The following is a 26,914-nucleotide window of genomic DNA, read 5'->3' on the forward strand; positions in this document are numbered from 1 at the left end:
AGGAGAAGGGGACGACAGAGGATGAGATGGTTGTATGGCATCACCAACTCAATGGACATGAGTTTGAGTAAGCTCCAGGAGTTGGTGATGGACAAGGAGGCCTGGCGTGCTGCAGTCCATAGGGTCGCAAAGAGTCGGACATGACTGAGCAACTGAACTGAACTGAACTGGACTGTTTGACTCATTCCAACCACCAACTGACATAATAAAAGTAACACTTGGTTCTCAGTCTACCTGGGACACTCAGCAGCCTGGACATCTTGCAAACAGGGGGGATACTGCTCACTTGGAGGTGCTGGAAACGAGCTGAGTATTTCCCTGGGTTGGAGCCCACCACCATCATCTGAATCTGGAAATCGTGAGACACCATGGTCCATACTTTGTCCACTGTGGAGACAAAAAGGCCACAAGGATGGGTGGTTAGTATGCACATCCACCTTCAAATGTCAGAAAATAAGGGAGCCACGCTTTCACTGGTGTTTTCCCTAAACTGATATAGAACAGAGCTAAGTACAGTACTCCTTAGAGTAACCCCTACCTTTTTATCACACCGAAATTCTCCTTAAATAGACATAGTAGAAAAGTCCTGTTTCTTAAGATCTGGATGATGCTCTAATGTCCACAGCAGTGAAGGTGAGGCCCACTGTGTTCAACTGCCATCCTGACACCGGACCCCTTCAGGCCTTCCTAAGTGAACCATATGCTCTCAAGCCTTGGCATCTCTGTACATGCTGTTTGCTGCGATCAGAATATGCACCCTCTCCTTGTCAACAACTGCTCTCATCACCTAGACCTTTCAGGTAACGTTAGACTCTGCATGCTCTGTTACTGAAATGCCCTACACACGTGGAATGATGAAACATGCAATCATCTTGGTGCTGTCGACCCTGAAAGTTTCAATGTGAAAAGGACAAGCAGTTATTAGACAACGAGGTTAAAGTAAAATCCTGTAGGGACATCCCTGGCGGTCCAGCGGTTAAGACTCCTCGCTTCTGAGGCAGGAGGCAGGTGGGCCACCCAGGGTAAAGCAATTGGAGGTTTATTCTCTATTGACCAAAACTCCGAGACAAGACTAGCAGGACAATTAAGGGAGAAGGCTGGGCCCTGCCCAGACCACAGATTTCTCTTTCCGGAAGTCAAGAGACCTCCCCGACCACACATGTGCAGAAAACGCTACTTGGAAGCCAAAAGTAGAGTCATGTCAAGGGATGTTCTACCCATAGGCCTTTGTGGTAAGATCCATCTTGGCTAAGAGATGCATGCACACACCTGGGAGGATCCTGAGATGCACCAAATATGGACTGTACCAGGCAAATCAAATGACTGGCCAAAGGAAACCTGGAAGAAATACCACATAAAAGTAATTCAAACTGCCACCAGGGTGCGACCCGGGGACACCCCGAGTCAGCTCGTGTGCCTAGCCACACGAATTGTACTTTTTTCCTCTTAATACATTACTTGCATCACTATTTTCTGTCTTTGCAGGAATCCTTTTCTGCAAAGCTGAAAGACCAGGCCCTTTGTCACTGACCACTGGTCTAGTGGCTAGAATCTGGCGCTTTCAATATCTGGCTAGGAACCCAAGCCCCACTCCAAGTCATTGCAGGCTGAGGCCACCTGATATCACTTCCACTGTGGGGTCACAGGTTTGATCCTTGGTCAGGGAACGAACAAGCCATGACCCAGCCAAAAAAAATCCTATATGGTTCTGCATTTGAATTAGAAGTATCACTATGTCACTAAGATAACTTAATGAGGTTATCTTTTAAAAAGTGCAGATATATGTCTTAGCTCTGTCCATGGAAAAAGTCCCCAAACAAGGATCAAACTCTGGCACCAGACTGTCATCACTCAATTCCATTTTCCATTCAGAGAAAACTAGGCTCCTGGAGAAATGACTGATTCCAGGATTGCAACTGAGTCAGAGGAGTCTGGAACATATTGTCACAACAGAAACAAAAAAACTACTGGAGACAGAGGGTCATTCAAAACCCCAGAGCCAAAGAAGGATGATTCTCATTAACATCAATCAGAATTTCCTGCAATGGATTAAAATACATCAGTTCAGTTCAGTTCAGTCGCTCAGTCGTGTCCAGCTCTTTGCGACCCCATGAATCACAGCACGCCAGGCCTCCCTGTCCATCACCAACTCCCGGAGTTCACTCAGACTCATGTCCATCGAGTCGGTGATGCCATCCAGCCATCTCATTCTCTGTCGTCCCTGTCTCCTCCCGCCCCCAATCCTTCCTAGCATCAGACTCTTTTCCAGTGAGTCAACTTGTCGCATGAGGTGGCCGAAGTACTGGAGCTTCAGCTTCAGCATCAGTCCTTCCAATGAACACCCAGGGTTGATCTCCTTTAGAATGGACTGGTTGGATCTCCTTGCAGTCCAAGGGACTCTCAAGAGTCTTCTCCAGCACCACAGTTCAAAAGCATCAATTCTTCGGCGATCAGCTTTCTTCACAGTCCAACTCTCACATCCATACATGACCACGGGAAAAACCATAGCCTTGACTAGATGGACCTTTGTTGGCAAAGTAATGTCTCTGCTTTTTAATATGCTATCTAGGTTGGTCATAACTTTCCTTCCAAGGAGTAGGCGTCTTTTAGTTTCCTGGCTGCAATCAGCATCTGCAGTGATTTTCGAGCCCAAAAATATAAAGTCTGACACTGTTTCCACTGTTTTTCCATCTATTTCCCATGAAGTGATGGGACCAGATGCCATGATCTTCGTTTTCTGAATGTTGAGCTTCAAGCCAAACTTTTCACTCTCCTCTTTCACTTTCATCAAGAGGCCTTTGAGTTCCTCTTCACTTTCTGCCATAAGGGTGGTGTCATCTGCATATCTGAGGTTATTGATATTTCTCCCGGCAATCTTGATCCCAGCTTGTGCTTTAAGGATATTTAATTTTATAAGTTCACTGGGAGGGAAAAAAAAATGTTTAATTTTGGAAGATGCTAGGTAACTAACACATTATTTTGAATATCAGAGAGAAAGAGTTAAAAAAAATCCAGCATTTAGTCCATATTACCTGAAGCAGGGCAAAGGCTAATAGAGCTTTGCCAAGAGAACACACTGGTCATAGCAAACACCCTCTTTCAACAACACAAGAGAAGACTCTACACATGGACATCACCAGAAGGTCAACACCGAAATCAGATTGATTATATTCTTTGCAGTGAAAGATGAAGAAGCTCTATACAGTTAGCAAAAACAAGACCAGGAGCTGACTGTGGCTCAGATCATTGCCAAATTCAGACTTAAATTGAAGAAAGTAGGGAAAACTACTAGACCATTCAGATATGACCTAAATCAAATCCCTTATGATTATACAGTGGAAGTGAGAAATAGATTTAAGGGACTAGATCTGATAGATAGAGTGCCTGATGAACTCTGGATGGAGGTTCGTGACAATGTACAGGAGACAGGGACCAAGACCATCCCTAGGGAAAAGAAATGCAAAAAAGAAAAATGGCTGTCTGAAGAGGCCTTACAAATAGCTGTGAAAAGAAGAGAAGCGAAAAGCAAAGGAGAAAAGGAAAGATATAAGCATCTGAATTCAGAGTTCCAAAGAATAGCAAGGAGAGATAAGAAAGCCTTCCTCAGTGATCGATGCAAGGAAATAGAGGAAAACAACAGAATAGGAAAGACAAGAGATCTCTTCAAGAAAATCAGAGATTCCAAGGGAACATTTCATGCAAAGATGGGCTCGATAAAGGACAGAAATGGTATGGACCTAACAGAAGCAGAAGATATTAAGAAGAGGTGGCAACAATACACAGAAGAACTGTACAAAAAGGATCTTCATGACCAAGATAATCACAATAACGTGATCACTGACTATCGGTGTTTGGGTGCCACTTATCGGGGACCTGCCTCGATATGGACCCAGGGTGTCCTCGGGATGAATGGCGTCAGCATCAGCGAGAGAGAGAGAGAGAGACAGGGGCTGATGATTCCTTGGTTTACGCAGGAAACCAATAGAACCCCAGCGCGGGGTGTGCTCTGTTTATGTAGGCCGCAGGCGCCCTCTCAAATCACTGGAGGCACCCCACCAGGGCACCCCCTCGAGTGGGTCTTAGAAGCCCAGGCATATAAGTAAACGCAGAGGGCCCAGCGCTCCAAGGATCTCAACCAGAAAAAGGAGAATATGGAAAAGGACAGAAAAAGAGAAAACACGACACGGGGAGACCAAGCTTCAGTGAGCAAGGCCCCAAACTTTATTTTCCAGTGCTGCTTTTATACCCTAAGTTGTGCACATAAAAAATAGAGAAAGGGAGGTATAGAGTCACGCCAGAATCACGCGGGGTCAGCAATCTTGACCCTTATCAGGATCAGGGCTTATTTTGGTATATCTCATGATATACAAAAGTTTTAGGTGGTTTACATCATCTTCTGGCCAGGAGGCCTGCTAACAGTTTATGGCCCTTTCTCCTAACAAAGGTTGCTGCTGCTAAGTCACTTCAGTTGTGTCCGACTCTGTGTGACCCCATAGACGGAAGCCCACCAGGTTCCCCCATCCCTGGGATTCTCCAGGCAAGAACACTAGAGCGGGTTGCCATTTCCTTCTCCAATGTGTGAAAGTGAAAGTGAAGTCACTCAGTCGTGTCCGACCCTTAGCGACCCCACGGACTGCAGCCTACCAGGCTCCTCCATCCATGGGATTTTCTAGGCAAGAGTACTGGAGTGGCTTGCCATTGCCAGCAAGCTAGAAAAAGGCTTATATTCTTTCAAGGTGATTTTCCTAAAGTCAGGCACTATTCTCCAAAGACACATGACAAGGTTACATTCCTATAAGGCAAGGGTGTAGTGAGCTACAAGAAAAGAATTTATTAACTTAAGATCTGATGGGGTTAAATCAAAGGCTACTACTTATTTTCTCTATATGTGATTAATATATTTCCAAGAATACAATAGAAAATATGGAAACTTTGCAGCAAGCATTGATTCAACAATGAAATATTTTTTAGTACTATTCTAATGATTTTAACTTCTTCAACAGATTCCTGTATTTTAGAATATTAGGCTTTCTGTCCTTGCATGGCTGGGAGGCTGTAAACAGTCACATTCGTAGTTGTGTTAAGAGCCCGAACAAACTTGTCAGGCAAGTTAGAAAGCTATCAGAGGGGCTTGGATTGGAACACTCCTATTAAGCCGAGGAGAACTTTTTAACTACAGCTCTGAATTAATGTTTTCAGAGAAAGGTGGTTGGGGGTAAGCCCCCGTAAGTATTAGAGGGCTCGGTAAGAGGCGTAAGATAGTAAGGCAGTCAGACTCCAGTTTTCTTTGGGGTAGATGCTCAGGTAAGTCCAGGGGGTTCCTCGAGTCCTGATTAGCCTTTGCCCGTCAGGCCTCTTCCCCAATTAACCTTTGCCACGGGTAGGATTTCCCTCGCTGGCTCCCGGCAACTGACCTAGAGCCAGATATCTTGGAATGTGAAGTCAAGTGGGCCTTAGAAAGCATCACCATAAACAAAGCTAGTGGAGGTGATGGAATTCCAGTTGAGCTATTTCAAATCTTGAAAGATGATGCTGTGAAAGTGCTGCACTCAATATGCCAGCAAATTTGGAAAACTCAGCAGTGGCCACAGGACTGGAAAAGGTCAGTCTTCATTCCAACCCCAAAGAATGCTCAAACTACTGTACAATTGCACTCATCTCACATGCTAGTAAAGTCATGCTCAAAATTCTCCAAGCCAGGCTTCAGCAATATGTGAACCGTGAACTCCCAGATGTTCAAGCAGGTTTTAGAAAAGGCAGAGGCACCAGAGATCAAATTGCCAACATCCGCTGGATCATGGAGAAAGCAAGAGAGTTCCAGAAAACCATCTATTTCTGCTTCATTGACTATACCAAAGCCTTTGACTGTGTGGATTACAATAAACTATGGAATATTCTAAGATGGGAATATCAGACCACCTGACCTGCCTCTTGAGAAACCTGTATGCAGGTCAGGAAGCAACAGTCAGAACTGTACATGGAACAACAGACTGGTTCCAAATAGGAAAAGGAGTACGTCAAGGTTGTATATTGTCACCCTGCTTATTTAACTTATATGCAGAATACATCATGAGGAACGCTGGGCTGGAAGAAGCACAAGCTGGAATCAAGATTGCCAGGAGAAATATCAATAACCTCAGATATGCAGATGACACCACCCTTATGGCAGAAAGTGAAGAGGAACTAAAAAGCCTCTTGATGAACGTGAAAGAGGAGAGTGAAAAGGTTGGCTTGAAGCTCAACATTCAGAAAACTAAGATCATGGCATCTGGTCCCATCACTTCAGGGGAAACAGAAGGGAAAACAGTGGAAACAGTGTCAGACTTTATTTTTTTGGGCTTCAAAATCACTGCGGATGCTGATTGCAGCCATGAAATTAAAAGACGTTTACTCCTTGGAAGGAAAGTTATGACCAACCTAGATAGTATATTAAAAAGTAGAGACATTACTTTGCCAACAAAGGTCCGTCTAGTCAAGGCTATGGTTTTTCCCGTGGTATGTGAGAGTTGGACTGTGAAGAAAGCTGATCGCCAAAGAATTGATGCTTTTGAACTGTGGTGCTGGAGAAGACTCTTGAGAGTCCCTTGGACTGCAAGGAGATCCAACCAGTCCATTCTAAAGAAGATCAATCCTGGGTGTTCATTGGAAGGACTGATGCTAAAGCTGAAACTCCAATACTTTGGCCACCTCATGGGACGAGTTGACTCACTGGAAAAGACTCTGATGCTGGGAAAGGTTGGGGGCGGGAGGAGAAGGGGACGACAGAGAATGAGATGGCTGGATGGCATCACTGACTCTGTGGACATGAGTTTGAGTGAACTCTGGGAGTTGGTGATGGACAGGGAGGCCTGGCGTGCTGTGATTCATGGGGTCGCAAAGAGTCGGACACGACTGAGCAACTGAACTGAACTGAACTGAGGGCTTCAAAAACAGTAGCTGAATAGAAGCATGAATTAACAAAAATAAATAGCGGACAAACACCTGATCTAGGAACTTCTCACAATCACTTCGGTTCAAGCTCTGCTGAGTCTATCCTGACAGACTCTGGACAGGGCCCTTCCTTCCTCAGAGCCAGAGTTTCCCTCCATCTTTTGCAACATGCCTCTCTATCGGAACACCGTGTAGCTCGGTGTTCTTAAATCTATGAACCCAAGTTCAGCTATGGTGCCCCGCAGTCATTTTCTATAGGATACTGATTTTCCCGGCTTTATCTCTGGCCTGATCAGAACTGCCTTTCCTTAGTGCCTCTGATACAGGAAGAAAAGCCTCAATATATTGTGGTAATTCAGACACGATTCTGAAGACAAACTGATGGTTATTTACATCCAGGCCAGCAGAATACCTTTACCTAAGGAAAAATTCATGAATTGAATTAGGCTGGATTAGGCAATAACAAACCTGCCTCCGGAACAGTTCTGTTTCTTTTACTTTAGCCTTTGTTCGCTATTGCTTTTGAGACAAGTTAATCATGAAAGGGATGTTGCCTATAGCTTAAAATATACGCGATGGCACCTCTCTGGGAAACCTCCCCACCCCGAGTGCCTGAAGGTTAAACTACAATACCTTTATTCAGCTCACCTGGGAATGGCTGACAGCACGAAGAAATTAACACACCGCCTCCTGGCATCAGGCCTAAACCAGGACATCTTTGCAACCACATTTACTGGTCTTCTTACTTCACCTTCTCGCCCGCTTTTTCTTTGTTCAGTAAGAAATAAATGAGCATTGAGACCCCAGCAAGATGCTTCTCTACGACCCTTGTCTGCCATCTGCTCGGACTCCTGGCTTTCTGTTTGCTTTTTCAATGACTTTACTTCTTTATTTTTGGCCGCGCTGGGTCTCGGTTGCTGCTCGGCCTTCCCCTGACTGCGGCAGGCAGGGGCTACTCTCGAGGCGGTGCTCGGGCTTCTCACTGCAGTAGTCTCTCCTGTGGAGCACGGGCTCTGGGGCGCGGGCTTCAGTAGTTGCGGCTCCCAGGCTCTAGGGCTCAGGCTCAATAACTATGTCACACACGCTTAGCTGCTCCGTGACACATGGCATCTTCCTGGACCAGGAATCAAATCCAAGTCTGCCAGAGGCAAAGCAATAGATAAGAAGTGATTTACAATAGTACGCTTCTGAGGCTTACAGACAGGCGGGTGAGAGGGGGCCACTTCCCGAAAACTTAGTGGGCTAGTTTTATCGTCAAAGGAAAAGTGGGGAGGGGGAAAGACTGCCTCCCTCCTCATTCTTGAGTAGACGGCATGCCTCCATCATCAGCCTCCTCCTCCACGTCAGGCGGGGGACTTTCCTTGTCCCTAAATGTCAAGCCAGGACAGTCACTGCACAATGGAAATGAGCGAAAAGGCAGTAGCACATGATCAAAACGGTAAATCGTCTCAGGTTTTAGTATAGCACCTTTCCCTTATATTTTTGTTTTTAGTGTGCGCAGAGGAATCTAATTTACTGAGCTCATGGGGCAGGATGTGGGTCTCATGCCACAATTGTTTGATTGTTTTCGGGCATGTCTCATGCTGACGCTGCACAGTTTTGTTGCTAAACAAGCCTGCTTTCTTCAGTGATCAGTAACTTGCAGGGGTCCCCATACTTTTTTCTTTACTAGAATCCCCTAGTGGAATCAACTATTTATTAATAATTACCTGGACTTCCCAAGTGGCGCTAGTGGTAAAGAACTCGCCTGCCAGTGCAGGAGATGTAAGATACATGTGTTTGATCCCCAGTTCAGGAACATCTCCTGAAGAAGGAAAAGGCAACCCACTCCAGTATTCTTGCCTGGGAAACTCCACCGACAGAGAAGTCTGGCGGGTTACAGTCCATGGGGTCGTACAGTGTCGGACATGGCTGAGCAGGGGCACAGTTACCTCATCCCTTACTCTGTCCCTATCACTTCCTTCCTGCCTCCTTCGTCCCTTCCTCTCTCTTTCTAAAAACAAATCCTTTAGTCTTGTCCTATAGCAGTGTTCCAGACCTTTCTTTCTTTAACTCATGATGGAATAGCATTCTAACCTGACCCTCCTTTAAAGTATCACAACCCCCTTTTTAATATACACAAAATAATGTTCAGAAAGGCAAACATTAAGCAAGAGAAAAAATGGTTACTATTATGGTCTCTGTTAATAAATTTAAAAACACCAATCAGTTTTTTAATATTGATGAATATTTAGGTCCTGGTTTCTTCTTGGCCCTAAACTCTAGTTCCAACAACCTCACCACACACAGCATCAAAACCCTATGCATTGTCTCTTTATATCTGTTTTATACCTGTTCATTCATTCATTCAACAAATGTTACTGTGTACCTACTATATGACTGATACAGATCTAAGCTCCAGGGAACCGACAGCAATAAAAAAAAAGAATCATACATTTTTGCAGCATATATCCTTACATTCTAGTGAGGAAAAGAAAACAAGAGAACAGATACCATGCAAAATTAAAATGCGTATTTAGCAAGTGATAATGGTGAGAAGAAAAACTAAACAAGGGAAGGGAAGATCTAATTCCCTGACCAGGGATCAAGGCTGGGTACCGACAGTGAAAGCACCAAGTCCTAACCACTGGACAGTTAGGGAATTCCCTGTATTTTTAAACACAGAGGAAACCATAAAGGCCCTGAGCAAGTGACATTTGAATAAATAAGATGGTTATCCAGCAAGCCATGTGGATGTCTGGGGAAAGTAACCCAGACAGAGGAAATGCAAATATTCTAAATCTGGAATACTCCAGTTATCACTTGGGTTCATAAGGAGGCCAGCGAGTGAGGAAGGAGAGAGGAGCAGAAGCTGAAGGCAGAGATATGATGGAGATTAATGGGACATGACCTCACAGTGAGCTGGAAAGCCACTGGCTCAGAAGGTTTGGAGCAAGTTAGTTTGCTTTTACTTATTCTTTGACATGCTATATTTTGCTTCAATCAAATTATACTTCATATGGGTTTGAAAAATAACATGTGTGTATGTATATATATATATAATATATATCTTTATAAAAATCTAAAACTTTTTAAAGTGTCATGGCATTCTAAAAGGTAATATATAAGCTCTATGTCAATAACATAAAACAATTACTACTGATGCATCTTGAAAATGATTTTGTGTGTGGGGGGGTGGATTCTGTTTCCCAAGAAAGAAGAAAGTGAAGTTGCTCAACCGTGTCTGACTCTTTGTGACCCCATGAACTGTAGCCTACCAGGCTCCTCCATCCATGGGATTTTCCAGGCAAGAATACTGGAGTGGGTTGGCATTTAGGGATCAAACCCACGCGCCCTGTATTGGTGCATTCAAAGTGCAGAGTGTTAACCACTGGACCACCCAGGAAGTCCCAAGACACCAAAAATTAATATCCCCCTTTAAAACAAGACTGTTATCATATAGTACATCTTCAATAAATTTGTAGTCTATTAAAATACCATTCTACTAGAATACTAAAAAGGAAGCCTTGATGCACTGACTACTTTTGGAAATTGTTTTCTTCTTTCCTTTATTATGCTTCCATGAAAGGGAGAGTGATGGATTTAGGAAGCTGGTTTAATATCAATATACGGGAGTCAAGTGATATAAGGGTGCTGACTGAATCAATGGGGACACCTGATTTGTAGTGACTGACTTAAAAATAGGAGTTACGTGATCCACAGGGCCAGCTGGATCAGCGGGAGGGCCCCCCATCTTACAGAGGACAGCAGCCTTGCAGGTGGGAGAAGGTGGTGGACTAGGGAAGCTGGTAATACACAGGCTTGGGTCTTCTCAGCTATTTGAGTTACCTAGGTCTGCCACAACAAATTGGCACAAACCAGGTGGCTTAACACAACCAATCCATACTCTCTCACAGTTCTGGAGACTAGAAGTCCAAAATCCAGGTGCTGGCAAGGCTCACGCCTCCAGAGTACAAACTGTTCCATGCCTCTCTTACCTTGTGGTGTTGCCAGCAACCCTTGCGTTTCTTGGCTTGTAGATCCAGCGTTCCAATCTCTGCCTTTGTGGTCACAGTGCATTCTGCCCTGTGTCTTCCTCTCTCCTAAAGACACTAGTCAGATTAGAGCCCACCCTAAGGACCTCATCTTAATTTGATTACAGTTGACCCATCTCCAAATATATTCACATTCACAGGTGCTGGGGATTAGGCATGAGACTCAAGAGATGTGGTTTGGATCCCTGGGTGGGGAAGATTCCCCTGGAATAGGGAATGGCAACCCACTCCAGTATTCTTGCCTGGAGAATCCCATGGACAGAGGAGCCTGGGTGGAACAGCCTATGGGACCTCGAAGTGTTGGACACAATTGAGCAACTAAGCACATACATCTTTCCAAAATTAAATTAATTATTTTTGTCCCTGTCACATGGCATGCCAGTCTTAGTTTCCCAGCCAGGAATCAAGCCTGTGGCCCCCATGCTGTGGAAGCAGAGTCTTAACCACTAGACCGCCGGGAAATTACCAACAAGTTTGTTTTCAGAGAAATGTACTACTTCTTAAGTGAAAACATTTTAGCAGTATTTAAATGTATGGAAACGGAAAAGGAAATGGCAACCCACTCCAGTATTCTTGCCTGGAGAATCCCAGGGACGGAGGAGCCTGGTGGGCTGACGTCTATGGGGTCGCACAGAGTCGGACACGACTGAAGCGACTTAGCAGTAGCAGCAAATGTATGGGAAAGTGGAAGTAATGTCAATCCTGATTATCTCAGTGGGGTGATGATGGATGACATTTTCTTCTAATTATACTTTCTAAATTTCCTACAGTGTGCATGTAACCATCTGGGCCATCTGAGTTGTCAGAAGCCCTAACCTCCCTCCCCAGCCCTCAACTCCAACTCCGCTTTCTTACTGAGCCTGCAGATCTCTAGCGCCCTCTGCCATAATGCATCTCTCCATTTTGTGCGTCTAGAAGGTGCAGGTCAGTCTCCTGGGGGTTCTGTTAGAATAAATGTAAATTCTGATTCAATGGGTGTGGGGCAGGGCCTGGGATTCGGGAATTTTAAACAATTCCTAGGGGAAACTGATGCTGGACCCCACCAAGTAACAGGGGTTTAAATTGCTGAGTCGCGAAGAGTTGTTCTACAACAGCGACCAGACAGCGTTGGATATATCGGTCCAGGAGTGCTCCCGCGAAAGCCTAAACCTAACGCGGAAAATCGGCCACCGCCCGGAAGACTGCGGCGGCCCCGCCCCTCGAGGCCATCGCGGAGCCGCAATTGGCCATCCCACTCACGTGGTGCAGCGCTCACGTGAGGCCGCCGTCCAATCGTCGCGCGCCGCCGACCCAGCCTCTTGCTGGCGCCGCGAGCGGTGGCTGCGAGAGCCATGGCGGGAAGACCGCTGTCCGGAGGCGGCGGGGTGTGCGCCGCCGCCTACCCTAACACCTCTGCCGGATTCCCCCCGCACCTCCAGGCCGGCGCGATGCGGCGCCGCTTCTGGGGCGTGTTCAACTGCCTGTGCGCCGGCGCGTTCGGGGCCTTGGCCGCCGCCTCCGCCAAGCTGGCCTTCCGCAGAGAGGTTGAGCCGGGGGCGCTGCTGCGGTGGGCCGGCGGGAGGGGCCAGGCGGAGGAGGGGCGGGGCGGGGCTGGCGGCGCTGGGGCCGTCCGACCCCGCGGGTCTGTTTTGGGGGGTGGGTTGGGGGGCCCATCCGTAGCCGGGCGCTGCAGAACAGCGGGGGCAGAAGAGCATACCCCGACTGGGAATCACGCCCAGCCCTCGTCCAATGTAGGTGGTAAGAGACGTCGGGGAATGAGGCCTGTTCCCTTACCAGGGACCCCAAAAATCTGTCCTCCGACTGGGCTAGTTCACTCTCGGGGAAGACGCATACCTCCTCCATCCACTCTCTACCTCTCATTTTAAGCCCTTTGTGCCTGAGCATGTCTCTCCACGTGACTCTTAAGGTGAGAAGCTTGTTGCCCGACTCCGTCTTTAACGGCTGTTTTGACTGGTCAACCCACCTGCCAGGAAACTTGGGAATTTGGGATGTCCTATAAAAGGAAGACAGAAACGTTCTGGATATTTTCCTAATGCTGAGAACTCTTGAAATGCCTCCCAACGTCTGCTAAGGTGGCCTCTCCCATCTCAAGTCATATAGGCCAGCTTCTGCTTGGTAAAGAGGTTTCATTGCAGCTGCTGCAACTCAGGGTTAATCCCCGACTGAGACAGTAGACAGGGTGATTGTTTAGGTTTAAACCTGTTAAGGGATAATCCAGTGGGCACTGCCATGCTTGAGGCTGGTATCCTGGCATGTGTAATTCTCATTGGAGTAAGTGGTCCAAAGTAAGATGAGTGACCGTGAGCCATGAGGTTTTCTTGTTTTCTCAATTGTGCAGCAGACCTTCATAAACCTCTACATAAGTAGGCTGCCACTGGCACATAAGGGTGCTTCTGTGTAAATTATACAGAGACACTCCTTCCTCAAGACACCATATATTCAGCTGCTGGAAAACTGTTACAAAAAAGAAGAGGAGGTGTAGATGGGTGCATCCCCAGGGGAAGCGGCTGTCTGTCTGCAGACAGCTTAATAACTCAGATCCAAGTAAGGGGTCCCCACATCCTTTGTGTAGGCTGCTAAAGATCCTCTGTTCTCTCAGTCGTCTCCTGAAGCAAACGAATGAATGAAATCTGCATGTTCTCCAAGTGACGCCTGGGATCACTAATCAGACACTCCCAGGTGTGGTTTCCCGTTCTGTGTCCTAGTTCAGAGCATGGAGTCCCACTGTCTGGGCCTGAATCCTGGTGACTCCCCCAAGCTGTGGTGCTTCAGACAGGTTCCTTATCTGTAAAATGAAGTTAAGGAATAAATGAAAATGTACTTACAACTCTTAGCCCAGGGCCTGCTACCGAGTAAAAGCTCAAGAATGCCCAGTGGGACTGGGCTGAGTGGCTCATAGGCTGCACAGGACAGCAGGGAGACCACCAATTCCTGTTTTACCTGATCCTGTGATGTGAGGACTCTGCCCCTCATTTACTCAGACCGGGGAATAACTACTTGGCCCACTGAGATTGAACTTCCCACCACCCGCAACTGGTCACTGTGGGGCCATAACGGACTGGTGTTCAGTAGAAGATAACTGGATATGAATTAGCACTTTTCTTCTGCCCAAGGTTACATGGCTGGTACAATGGCCAAATAAGTGTCTTCTCAGAATTGGTTTCAGCTGTTAAGTGAGTGTGCCGCCGGCTGAGGATTAAGTGAAGTCCTGTGCAGGAAAGCTCTGAGGACCCCCAGGCTGTGGTGGCCTGGCTGCCAGCAGTGACCATGACCCTGGGTGGCTGTAAGGGTGGCTGCTGGTCAAGCTTGTCCAGGGCTGACCGTGGCTGCAGTGACCCTTTCTCCTGCAGGTGAACGTGGGCTTCTGCGTCTTAGGCATTATTACGATGGCTGCCACCAATTCTCTGATGTGGACATTCTTTAGCCGCGGCCTCAGTTTGTCCATGTCTTCAGCCATTGCATCTGTCACGGTGACTTTTTCAAACATCCTCAACTCGGTGAGTAGCCTGACTGGATGGTTCCTCTGTCCCAAACCTGGGTTCTGGGTGGGTTGTCCTTGGGCAACTCCTGCTTTCCCACCTAGGAGAAGGGGCAGGAACTGAAGTAGAGGTTGGGCAGTATCTTGACTCCCTGTGGCTTCTCCAATCTCTCAGACTCGGTGACATTCTCAAGTTAGATGGTGAGGAAGTCAAGCTGTCAAAAGCCTACTTGTTTGCTGCTCCACAGGGATCTGTGAACTCAGGCAGGAGACGTGGAGGGTGGAGGTTCTTCCCTCCCAGTGGGGCTGAGCCAGTCAGCATGCAGTCCAAGCAGGGAGGGTGTGCTGGGCCGGCTGTGTGCAGGACCTGGCTTCGGGCCTCTGCTGGCCTCTCTTGTCCCCTTTGCTGGTCCAGTACTGTGAGAAGGTACCTGCCCCACTTCTACAGGTGAGACTTGTTGAAGATCACAGCTGGGTTTCAGGCCCAAGACTTCCAGCTCCAGACCTTTCTTCCTGTGCTGGGAGGCACTTGGCCACAGGGTAGTCAGGTGGTGCCTACCCACCCTGCAGGCACGTGTCCACCCAGCCTCACAGCTGTCTCTGTCCCACAGGCCTTCCTGGGTTTTGTGTTGTATGGAGAGTGCCAGGAGGTCTTGTGGTGGGGCGGAGTGTTCCTCATCCTCTGCGGACTCACCCTGATCCACAGGGAGCTCCCACCACCCAGGAAGCCCCTTCCGCACAAGCAGCGGTAGCACCAGCTGGCCAGGCAGACCCGCTGGAAAGACAGTCATGGCGGCTCAGGCTCGGGCTGGCGTGTGGGGACCGCAGCTCAGGGTGATCTGGGTGCACAGCCTTCCGACCCCGGGCAGAGGAGGATGCTGCCCAGCGAACCAGGCCCATGACCACAAAGCCTTGTGGGTGGACAGCTCCAACTTCTGTCAGGGGAAGTACACCTCAGCAGTGTTCTGCCTCCATCCGTCTGTGCTGTGCTGTTGATTCTTGTGTACCCCAGCCCACCCAGCAAGCCCCGGCAGGTGCCGGAGACCCTGGGGTTGGTCAGCTTCCTGTATGGACTTGAGACCACACTGTAACTGCAATCCTGTTGCCTAATGAAGGCCGGTCACGGGATTTTGGCTTCACGTGGATGTTACCAGACCATCAGCCTCATGCTTCTGTATTAAAGCAAGAGAAGAAAAACTAGATTAATAAATGCTTGTTTTGTAAATTTAAACTGCTAGGTGTGCGATCTTGATTCTGTCCTAGTTTTTTTCCTTTCCTCATTTTCTTGGAGTAAGAGCAACTGGGGTGAGCTGCAGCTCTCAGAGGGGAGTTGAAATCTCATCCCCGCGTCCAGCCTGGGGCTTGGCTGCTCTCTGCCTGCCAGTTCCTTCCTGACTACCCAGGCGGGTGTTCATCAAATTCAGAGGCATATCTGTCCATATCTCTTATAATGTTTTATGTTATGGCTGTGCCACTTTGGCCTCTGGGATTTTAGTTCCCGGAGCAGGGATTGAACCCTGGTCCTTGGCAGTGAGAGCACAGAGTCCCAACCACTGTACCCCACCACCACCACCCCCGCCCAGGGAAGTTGCCGTCTTGTCATTTTTTGAGTCCTGATTGGACAGTCCCCCCCATCCCGCCAGAAATCCTCACACAAGCTGAAAAGTCATAGACTGATGGTCTCACAAGAGCGCCTTAGCAACTATCGCTAACTTTGGTTTAAGAGCAACTTTGCCTTTTAAAACCCTAACAGTGTGTCTCCATCTGTCATCTCTCTCCTGAGACTCCAAGAGGCAGAAGTTACAGCAAATATCCATTATGCAGACTGGTTTTGTTTTTTAATACTGAGAGGATTTAAATTCCAACTCGCCCACTGGTGGTGAAAAACAAGGAAGTTGTATCCTACCAACACTTTCCTCACAGCTTTCCCTGATAGGGATGGTTCCCCAGCATTTATATGACATTACGAGCAGTTGACACTTCAGTCTTTTCCACCCAGCTAGGTGCAATAACTACAGAAAACAAAAGCATTAAAAAATGACGGCTGAGGTATGGCTTCCTGCAGTCCCAGCACTGCTCTGACCTCATTAACCCACCCGTATGGGGGTGCTGAGTCATGCTGCAGGGCCCCAAGGAGGCAGCAGGCGAGGAGGACGCTCCAGCACTACACATGGGCTCTGTGCTGTGAATTCCCTTCCTAGGGCGGAAACATGGCCACAAAATTGGTGGTTAAACCAACAGAAACATTCTCTCACCGTTGTGGAGGCTGGAAGTCTAAAATCAAGGAGTGATCGTGGCCAGGTCCTCGTGGTAGGCTCCTTGGAGCATCCTTTCGTGGCTCGTCAGGTTTTGCAAGGCTCCAAATGAGCCCTGGCTGTGGCTGCATTACTCGGGTCTCTGCTGTGTCACCCAGCATCTCAGCGTTTGCTGCCTCACACTCCCTGAGGCATCTCACCTCCTCCCCATTTCATTTCAGAAAGGACAGAGTTCACTGGAGTAAACAGGAAGTAAATGAGGTCATGCAAATGTCCTGGTCCTCATGAAAATCATTCCTGTCATTCCCTGCCCCCCGCCTCAATTTACTCTCCACTGACAGCTCATCCTGGGGCTTCCCAGGTGGCTCAGTGGTAAAGAACCCACCAGCCAACACAGGAGATGCGAGTTCAATCCCTGAGTCAGGAAGATCCCCTGGAGGAGGGCATGGCAACTCACTCCAGTATTCTTGCCTGGAGGATCCCGTGGGCAGAGGAGCCTGGCGGGCTGCGGTCACAGAGTCGGACACGACTGAGCGTGCACGCATGACAACTCATGTCTGAACCAACTTCCTCTATGATGGCTTCACAGTCACTCCCCAACTTCAGCTCTCCCTCTGTGCTTACGTGCTGGGCCCGGCATTCTGTAACCAACGTCCTTCCTTCACCCCAGTCTACCATCTGTCTGTCTGATCTATCAATCATCTGTCCATCTATGAAACAATTTCTCTGTATGGGCTCAGGGATCTCATTTGTCCCAAGCGGTTTACCATTGTTCCTGTTCTTAATTACGTTTGTGCTAGGACTGTCCCACATTTGCCCCGTGGAAGTCCTGCACAGCTGGCTCAGGAAGTGAACAGCTCTTTGATTCCTGTCTTAACTCTTGCCTCCCATGTCTGACCTCCCAACCCTTAACTGTTCCAAGCCTCTCGTGGAGACCTTGCAGGACCTGACCCCCTACCACCAGGCCACGTAGCTTCCTCCTGAGACTGGTCTGCCTGTGTCCAAGGGTGGACGATAACCCCCAAGCACACATGTGTCCCTGCTTCAGAGGACTGGATTTTCACGGTTTGTGAGTTAACACAAATGAACATTTCCTAAGTAGCTACCACATGATAGTTACAAGGAATCTATGCACAGAGAAAATGGGGGCCAAAGAGACTACTAGTCTAGAAGCCTGGGGTCCATCACAGTCATGAATCAGGGGTGCTAGAAGTAGCACTGGAAGTCTTTTATGATGGCAAAGATTTTGTCTCAAATGCCTACTCTAACCAGTGGTTTGTGGGTAGCCAGGGCAGTTGAGAATGGGCAGAAAGTCCTAAAGCTGGTGATGTCTCCATGGACTCAGGATGGGAGCCTGGAGAACGCAGTCAATTATTATTTCATCTTGAGCTCAGCTGCTTGTTTTCCAGAGAGAGGAAGAGACTTATGCAAAGTAACCCAGTTCCATCCATCCAGATTTCTTCTAATTCTGTGCTTGAAGGTAACTCGTTTTGGGGGACTGTAGTAAATGACCACATCTCTCCTCCCTAGCTCTTTGGCAGCATCTGAAGAGACTGTGTTCTTGGATTCCAATACCTACTTGGACTGCCTATGTTTGATGATGAACCAATCATCAAAGGTTTCATCATTGCAGAAATTCTAGAGTCCGAAGAAATGACTGCCTTCTCAGGAATCTATATCTTTCCAGTACGCTAAGCTCCTGGTAGAGGTGACCCACTAGAGGTAGAAAGGGCTGCTGCCTGGAGCTCGGTCTTGGCTTGGGGTGGGTCCCTAAGACCCCTGAGGGGGGAGTGCCCTGGTTGGCTTATTCTTCAGGCCAGGTGTATTCCTAAGAAAAATAACACCTTGCTTTTCCAAATTAGAATTTCTGAAGAAGTGCTGCATCAATAGGCAAATTTTTCTAAGCTTTTGCTCAACTGAATCTTTAACATTTTAATTTTTGGAGTAATTATTTGCACATAGTACAAGATTCTAAAGATGCAAAAGTTACAGCAAAAAAGCTTCTTAGCAACTCTTTCCTGCAGGCGTGCACCTCCTGCTCTCCCTGAACCCCCCCACCCCATCCCTGCAAATGCAGTGAGGGGTCTTTCATGACTTAAGTGTCCAGAGTTTCTCTTGGGGAATTTCACTCCCCACCCTCACCCAAGTAGCTTAGCAGAAAATTCCTCCCACCTCCTGAGAGGAGTTGGGGAAAACACAGGTGTCTCCAGGCAGTCATGTCTCTAGGGATGTTTGAAGTACCTTGTAAACAGTAGGCGCTGCCACTCACTTTGGCTAACTGAGACTGTAGGAACTTGACTGCTGCACTTCTGGATCTTCTGATCTTTCAGAATAAGCTAGAGGAGCATGTGTGTTCTACTGTGTGAAGGTCTTCTATAGTAATTCAAGTTGTAAAAATCGGTGTGTGGATCAGACTCAGCAAGTTGGAGGTTGAACTTGTTTTCAGCTTTTCGCTTATACCCAGTGTTCCCAATGGCAGAAATGCTACTGACATCCCCGCCCGGCCCTGGAAGTGTGTTCCAGCCCTGCCGGCTGCGACTGACTCTCCAGCCTGGGTCTCGTCATTAGTAGTCATCTAAAGCTCCTTGGTGCTTCTCACAATGCCCTGTGTGGACTCCCACTGGGTCCAGGACCAGCCAGGACCCTTCAAAAAGGCTCAGCTGAGCCTGGGACTCCAGATTCCACATACAAGGCATCCCAACAAAAGCTGGACTCAAGAAATTTCTCATCAACTTTAGTTCCAATGAGGTGAAAGAGGTTCCTGCTGAGAAGACTGTTCTCATCGCCAACTAGACTTTGCCTGATTCCCCAGAAGGAGGTGGCAGCTTTGACCGGCTCTAAGCCTTGGTTGAACATTTCAGCATTTCTTGCCTAGGGATTTTTGTTTAGTTGCTCAGTCGTGTCTGACTCTTTGCGACCCCATGGACTCCAGCACCCCAAGCTTCCCTGTCCTTCACCATCTCCTGGAGTTTGCACAAATTCATGACCATTGAATTGGTGATGCCATCCAACTATCTCATCCTCTGTCATCCCCTCTTCCTCCCGCCTTCAATCTTTCCCAGCATGAGGGTCTTTTCCAGTGAGTCAGCTCTTTGCATCAGGTGGCCAAAGTGTTGAAGCTTCAGCATCAGTCCTTCCAATGAATATTCAGGACTGATTTCTTTCAGGATTGACTGGTTTGATCTCCTTCCTGTCCAAGGGACTCTCAAGAGTCTTCTCCAGCACCATAGCTTGAAAGCATCTGTTCTTTGGTGCCCTTCTTTATGGTCCGACTCTCACATCTGTACATGACAACTGGAAAAACCGTAGCTTTGACTATATGGACCTTTGTCAGCAAAGTGATGTCTCTGCTTTTTAATTTGTCACAGCTTTTCTTCCAAGGAAACCTTAGATTATTAGCTTTCAGATACTGAGATTTTATTACTCATTAGATTTCAGATGATCAGGTTTGATTACTCATATGAGGGCAGATTCAAGAGCTAGCTGGGTGAAAGATAGCATTCAAAGACCAACCAACCACAGCAGCACAACCACTGGGCCAGGTCACGTGGAATCACAGGGTCACCTTGTTGACAGCAGAAATGCCCAGCCTGGGTCCCAGAGCCCTGCCCTGCCACCTTGAATTTTGGACCACAGACGTCTGTTCAGAACCAAAGGCATCCACAGCCACAGAGACCCTCCCTGGACCCTAGGCTATCAGAAGCCCAGAGCTGCTGCCCACTCGCCCCATGAGAAGGGACCGCCTCTGCAGTCCCAGTGGACATCAGCCCTGGAAGCAGCAGCTGACTGAGCCTTCTGCCCATACTGGCTGGGCCTGCTGAAAGTATCCTCTCTCTCCGCTGTGTCTGCCTGAAGTCCGAGGACTTCTGCCCCATGCCTCACTCCCACCTCTCCTCCCTCCCCGAGGGGGCCTGAGGGCCAGCAGGGGGACAGGGCCTTTCCTACAGACCTCAGCACACACCAAGCCTGGGCCCACACCAGGCACAGGACTGAGGACCACGTGCTGTCTGCTTGCCTTTGACTTTTGACAACTTCAGGCAACTTGAAACTGTGGCACCTGAAACCAAAATTCATGACCCCGTCTGCACTTCCTCATGTCTAGTAGGCCTTTCAGGCACCTTCAGTGCAGGGGACATTTCTAGTCTTTCATGTAGAAGAAGCCCCAGCCCCCTGGTGATGGTGGTGGGTGAGCCAGTGGTCCCACCTACTTGATCATGGGAAGTTAAAATCAGGACACTTCAAGGGGGCTGACACGGGTCAGCGGGAGGGATGGGGGAAGATGGTGAATGGCTCCACCCATCCTGGTGCGGGAGCCTGCCTACCTGTTCCCACCAAACAGCCTCTGAACCTTCTCCAAGGAAGCCACAGGCTCTTCACCTTGTTCTCATCCAGAAACTTCAATCTCACTCTTAACGCCCAAAACATCCCCCTCCGCACCCCTGCTCCTCACACCAGCAGGCCCATCCCAGGCCCCTGCCCAGCTGAGCAGGGTCAGCCCTGTGTCCCCCGATGCCCCCAGACCCCAGCTTCCCTTTTCAGGAAGGCCTGCCCTTGTGAACCACCTTGGACGTGGCCCTAGACCGGTCAGGGAATTTGCTGATCCTGTGGCTTCAGTTCCTCCCTCTCATGGTCAAGGAGGTTAAAATTTATTGCCCTGTACCTCCCATTCATTCCTCGACCCCCAGCTTCCCTGGTGGCTCAGAGGTTAACGTGTCTGCCTCCAATGCGGGAGACCCAGGTTCGATCCCTGGGTCGGGAAGATCCCCTGGAGAAGGAAATGGTAACCCACTCCAGTATTCTTGCCTGGAGAATCCCATGAATGGAGAAGCCTGGTAGGCTACAGTCCATAGGGTCGCAAAGAGTCGGACACGACTGAGTGACTGAACAGGACAGAACAGTGACCCTGTGGGCCTCCACCTCAAGGTGCAAAAGCAGGCCTGCCAGCCAGAAGGGCCCTGACTTAAACCAGCTCCAGGAAAAGAAGGGGGTTAAAGAAGGGTGACCCATCCTGACCTTTGGGGTAAAGAAGAATCCCAAAGGGCGCCCCCATGAAGGCTCCCGCCTAGGCCCCCACCTCATCTCACTGGTGCTAGTGGCCCCGTATGGCTGGCCTGGAAGCAGAGCTGTGGGCAGGAGCACAGGGGCCCACAGGAGAGAGATGGTCTCGGCCTGCCGACAGGCTCTCGGCCACAGGGAGGTGGCCCAGCCTGGGAGGGAGAACCCCCTTCCCTCAGGCAGGGGTCTGACCCTTCCTGGGAGGTTGGTCATCCCAGAAGGAGGCACCTCCTTGTGCCAACACAAAGTCCTTGTGTTACCTGCAGCTCTCCTCCGGGTGCTGCCCTCCAGAGACTTGCTCAGATGATCAGTGCACGTTTAACTAAACTCTGATGCCTCTGAGATGACCATGTGGTCCTCCGGGTCACTTTCCTCTGTGAACAAGCTTCTTAGTGTCTTATGCTGGGACCATGTGGGAAAAGCCGTCTGATCCTCCGAACTTCCCAGGTCAAGGACTGTCTCTCTCTGGGGTCGGGCTTCTTTGTTCTGGAACCTGTTGGGGACTCCTGCTCCTCCCTCTAAGGCCGTAACCCCACCTGGACACACTCTGGCAGAGGCACCATGTAGCACCGTGTGGGCTGAATGAGAGATATTTTATGTGAAAATTGCAGGAAATTCAGAGGTGAAGGCCTGGGCTCTAGAATCAAGGACCTTCAGTTCTGGGCACTCTTGGCCCAAATATCCACAGCAGATGCTCCATCCATGCTTGGTGCATGAAAGGTCAGTTTTCTTCCTGCTGGAAATACCACGAGGAGAAAATCCCAAGACAAGGGTATAGCTGTGTTCACTTGTCTCCTGGGCCACACATGGGAGAGAAGAGGCTTAGAGATGTCCTCAAGGTGACCTGAGAGGCAGGACGCAGCCTGGGGGTCTAGACTGGGAGTTCCATGAAGACACGAGACTCTGGCAGCTGAGGTGGACCAGAGAGCTTTTTATTCAAAGAGGTGGTGGCTTGTGCTTGGCCTCCCTCCCTGCAGCCCTCAGCTTGTTCTGACATCAGTCGCCTGGTGGTCAATTTGGGATTCAGCAAAATATCACACTGGTAACAGCCACCATGGAGAGAAGGCCACTGTGGTTGCTGGTGCGAGGCCACGAGGCTCAGGGTTGGGCAGGTGATTCCCACACGGCCCGGGTGCCCCTCTGGGACACGGTCTGATGTGTCTAGTGTGGAGGGAGATGGGCTCAGCGAGGAGAGGGGTCGGGGCTGGGTCCCACTCTGTGGGGGTGAAAGGCCTCCGCACCCACCAATCTGAAAGCAGTAGTGGCTTTGGGCCTGGTGGGTACCTCTGCTTTCAGGCCATGACGGCCAGAGGAAGACCAGTTTCAAACCTGTCATGCAAGGACATTTCTCAGGGGCCCTGTGGTTCACCTCATGCCTTTAACCTCAGGCTTGGACTCAGCAGAGATCCCGGAAGCTGTCCGCAAACAGTGACAAATGACCCCTCTCCCCTTCTTCTAACACTGCCTCCTGGGGACTCCAGGGGTGTTGGGATGGCTTTCCTTCCCCAGCGTGGAGTCTCTTGGGTATACAGTCCATCAAGCTTGCGCCTTGGATGCTTTTTTGGGTAAGGATAAAAACTAGCAGGCCTCCATAGCCACACCCTGCGAAGATGGTGAGTTAACAGGCTTCAGAGCTCCCCAGGGTCCCTTATGTGGCCATTAATAAATATTAAAGCTGATATGGACCCAGAAAAGAGGCCTATGGCCTGGGAGTGGAAGGCCCCATGCCCTGCTAACTGCTCCATCAATGCCGGAGTCCTGCTGTCAGCCTCTTGTGAGACATCATTAGAGCTGGCATGATGAAAGAAGCGGCCCCTCTGCAAGAAAGCCCAGAGCCTGGCGGGTCACTGGGGGTGGACGGCAGTGTCTCTCTGACAATCGCCACCTTTACGGAATGCCCAAGGGCGCCCTCCCAGAACTACTCCACTGCTTGGCCCTCCTTTCTTACCCACAATCACCAAGGGGCACCAATGCTCTGCTGGACTCTGTGAAAGACGCTGCTTCAGCTGCTATGAGAACAGGGATTGTGAACCCAGGACACCCTGCTCAGGCCTTCAGGAATGATCACTTCAGCCTTCACAGGGGATGAGCAGGGTCCCGGCTCAGCCTGGTAGTGTGGGAGGTCTGTGAGTGTGACGGGGGGCCGTCCTGCTTCTCGATCGGCAGGTCCTGGCCACCATCCATGGTTTGAGAGAGACACCCCAAGAACGGATACTTTCTTGGGAGAACAGGCCTAAGACTCTCAGGCCAGATTTTCAGGTGAGTTCTGCCCATGTGGGTGGTTAGACTCTCTTCAGGAGGGACAGTTAAATGCAGTTCTTACAGGGGAGGTCGGAGTTCCAGGAGCTCTCTGTAGGTTGTCCCTCTGCCCCTCCACCAGGAGTGGACAGATTCTTAGCCCCGGGACAGGACACCGTGGAGCGGGCTGAGGCTTCTGGTGTCTGTGGATTGTGAGCTCAGTTTGGGTGCTGCTGTCACAACTTAGGCTGGTGCCCAACCGTGCACTTCCCACATGTGCGGGGGTCCTCTCTCAAACCAAGCTGGAGCCCCGGAGGTACAAGGCCGCCACAGCTGTCTCCTAGTAAGGCAGGCATGGGGGTTGGGAGGGTAGCCCTTTCTGGGAAGGGGCCAGGATCCTTGCCGCCTACCAAGCCCATCTCTGCTGATGCTGGGGTCCTCCCCAGGTTCCCAAGGCCAGCCCTGCTCTGTCCTTCCGTCACCGCCTCACAGCCTTAGTTCCCAAAAGCCAGGAGCCTGGGCCCCAACCTTCTCAAGAGAAGACAGACACCCCAAGAAAGGACAAAGGCGAGTTCTTTTCTGCCCCTGGGCTGCCCTGTTCGGAGCTTCCTTTGCTGGGTGAGGCCCTGCCGGCTGAGAAGCGCGCCCAGCCTCGGAGGTGGTTCCTGACAGTCCCTCACGCCGGGAGCTCAGAGCAGGTCTCTCGTCCGCCTCCGTCGCGCCGCGTCCACCCGACCGCCTGGCCTGGCCCGGCGTGGGGAGAGGGAGGGGGTCGCAGGTCAGGAGCGTGAGGGGAGCGCGCGGGGTGCCCAGGCGCCCCGGCCGCGCCCCGCAGCCTCACTCGTCGACCACCTCCGCGAAGTCCTCGTCCTTCGGCTCCTCCGACGGCTCCTCCGTCGTCGTAGTCTCCGTGTTCTCCGTGTCCGACACCGAGGACACCTGTCGCACCCAGTCCCTGTCGCTGAGCGGCTTTGGGTGACGCGGGCCGGAAAAGGGGTTGAACCAGTTCAGGGACAAGTCCCCGCCGAAGGTCTCTTTGACCGACTTCCAGCTGCCCCTGCGTTCCCTGCGCTGCTTCTTTCTCTGGAGGCGCTCGATGCCCTGCGGGGAGAATGGGATACAGAGGGTCAGCGCGCTTGGCTTGGACCGGCACAGCAGAGCGCCGAGGCCCAGGGCTGGGGGCTCCTCAGGGGGCGGGGCGGGGCGGGGCTCCTCAGAGAGTAGGGAGGGGTGCGGAGCGGGGGTCTCCTCAGAGAGTAGGGAGGGGTGCGGAGGGGGGGCTCCTCAGAGAGTAGGGAGGGGTGCGGAGCGGGGGTCTCCTCAGAGGGCGGGGGGGGGGGTGCTCATCAGAGGGCGGGGTGGGGATGGGCGTGGGGGGCGCTCCTCAGAGAGTAGGGAGGGGTGCGGAGGGGGGGGTCTCACCAGAGAGTAGGGAGGGGTGCGGAGGGGGGGTCTCCTCAGAGAGTAGGGAGGGGTGCGGAGGGGGGGCTCCTCAGAGAGTAGGGAGGGGTGCGGAGGGGGGGTCTCCTCAGAGAGTAGGGAGGGGTGCGGAGGGGGGGCTCCTCAGAGAGTAGGGAGGGGTGCGGAGGGGGGGCTCCTCAGAGAGTAGGGAGGGGTGCGGAGGGGGGGGTCTCACCAGAGAGTAGGGAGGGGTGCGGAGGGGGGGTCTCCTCAGAGGGCGGGGCGGGGCGCCGAGCAGCACAGGCCTGCTTTTCCTACCCCTGCCCGCCCTTTACTCAAGATGGCTGCTGCACAGCGACCAGGCTTCCGGGTGGCAAACGACCGAGGGGTAACCCCTCAGGCCTCTGTAGGCGTGAGCTGGGCCCCCCCATCTGAGACCACCTGGAAAGATGACCCCTCCCCGAGAATCCTGGGCCACTCCCCGCTCCAACAGCAGGCACAGGGAAACCGGCCTGAAGCGGGACGCTGGGGTTAAGGGGAGCGCAGGGGACACGGGACAGGTGAGGGGAGGAGGCAGCCGCGTACACAGCGAGCGCCACAGGCAACGGGCAGCCGGAGGGCACGCGGGCCCGCTCCGGGCGGGCGAGGGCCGGCCTCGGGCCTGCACCTGTGGTGGACGCGCCCTGAGGCCTCTGCCGAGCTGCCCACTCACCTGCCTCTGGGTGTCGGCGCGCCAGGCCACAGAGAGGGTGTTGGGGATGGGGTAGAAGCCACAGGAGTTAAAGGCGCAGCCAGGCCAGACCCACAACGCCCTCTACCCCCACCGGGTTGCTGCCGGCTCCATCTCTTCCGAAGCCCAGGGGATTCTGCCAGGGGCAAAGGTCAGGCACCCGTCCTGCCCACGGACTGTGCTTTCCACCTCGGAAGGACCTCCGAGTACCCAGTGCCAGATTTTCTCTTCCAGGTAAGGTCCTTACCAACCCGCCCAGTCCTCTCTGTTGTGCAGGACAGAGTTACACACACGCCCTGACTGAGCTCGGGCTGTGCCTGAGGCACTTCCTCTCCAGCACTCTTCTAGTTAATGGTATCAGTTAACGGTCTTCTATCAATAAACTTTCAAGTTTCTCTATTTGTATTACGGTTTTATAAAATGTTTACATTTGGAAAGGCTGACTGAAAGGCATATGGGAGCTCTTTGTACTATTTTTACCATTTTCTTGATTAAATCTGAAATTATATCTCAGTAAAGCTCATGCGACCAGTTGACTCACTGGAAAAGACTCTGATGCTGGGAGGGATTGGGGGCGGAAGGAGAAGGGGATGACAGAGAATGAGATGGCAGGATGGCAGCACCGACTGGATGGACATGAGTTTGAGTGAACTCCGGGAGTTGGTGATGGACAGGGAGGCCTGGCGTGCTGTGATTCATGGGGTCCCAGAGTCGGACACGACTGAGCGACTGAACTGAACTGAACTGAAAGTGACTGAACTGAAGTGAAAAAGGTAAAAAAAAATCTGAGACA

General features: G+C 50.6%; 3 protein-coding genes across 7 annotated transcripts in view; 1 reads left to right on the forward strand and 2 right to left on the reverse strand.

The window, feature by feature from the left end:
- LOC129547736 (3'-5' RNA nuclease TATDN2-like) overlaps positions 1 to 12,279 on the reverse strand; it is a 31,453-nt gene extending 19,174 nt beyond the window's left edge. For all 3 annotated transcript variants that reach the window (XR_016036150.1, XM_088831636.1, XM_088831635.1), the window contains exons 1-4: positions 10,908 to 12,279; positions 7,579 to 8,068; positions 1,270 to 1,338; positions 235 to 387 (exon numbers count right to left, since the gene is read on the reverse strand). Coding sequence is in view for 1 of the 3 variants with exons in the window: in XM_088831635.1 (XP_088687761.1) it covers positions 235 to 387; positions 1,270 to 1,338; positions 7,579 to 7,769 (413 nt within the window). In the remaining 2 variants the exon portion in view is untranslated. The remainder of the gene's footprint in view (positions 1 to 234; positions 388 to 1,269; positions 1,339 to 7,578; positions 8,069 to 10,907) is intronic.
- Positions 12,261 to 15,673, forward strand: TMEM42 (transmembrane protein 42). Its single transcript, XM_055413606.2, has 3 exons — positions 12,261 to 12,487; positions 14,315 to 14,461; positions 15,054 to 15,673. Exons 1-3 carry the CDS (start codon positions 12,296 to 12,298, stop codon positions 15,192 to 15,194), a joined length of 480 nt encoding a protein of 159 aa, XP_055269581.1. The 5' UTR covers positions 12,261 to 12,295; the 3' UTR covers positions 15,195 to 15,673.
- A 6,990-nt stretch (positions 15,674 to 22,663) lies between these two features.
- The window catches only part of ZDHHC3 (zDHHC palmitoyltransferase 3), a 57,574-nt gene continuing 53,323 nt past the window's right edge, over positions 22,664 to 26,914 (reverse strand). For all 3 annotated transcript variants that reach the window (XM_055413603.2, XM_055413604.2, XM_088831839.1), the window contains one exon: positions 22,664 to 25,091. In XM_055413603.2, coding sequence (XP_055269578.2) covers positions 24,828 to 25,091 — 264 coding nt within the window. In that variant the 3' untranslated portion in view covers positions 22,664 to 24,827. The remainder of the gene's footprint in view (positions 25,092 to 26,914) is intronic.

The sequence above is a fragment of the Moschus berezovskii genome, chromosome 24 (genome assembly GCF_049115385.1).
Source record: "Moschus berezovskii isolate FMDL1 chromosome 24, NW_MosBer_1.0, whole genome shotgun sequence".
NCBI classification, from domain to species: domain Eukaryota; kingdom Metazoa; phylum Chordata; class Mammalia; order Artiodactyla; family Moschidae; genus Moschus; species Moschus berezovskii.

Excerpts from the sequence above, each read along its gene's own strand:
- TMEM42 (XM_055413606.2), top strand. The coding sequence starts at position 12,296 with ATGGCGGGAAGACCGCTGTCCGGAGGCGGCGGGGTGTGCGCCGCCGCC. Across the intron at positions 12,488-14,314 it reads AGCTGGCCTTCCGCAGAGAG|GTGAACGTGGGCTTCTGCGT; the intron begins GTTGAGCCGGGG and ends TTTCTCCTGCAG. Across the intron at positions 14,462-15,053 it reads TTTCAAACATCCTCAACTCG|GCCTTCCTGGGTTTTGTGTT; the intron begins GTGAGTAGCCTG and ends TCTGTCCCACAG.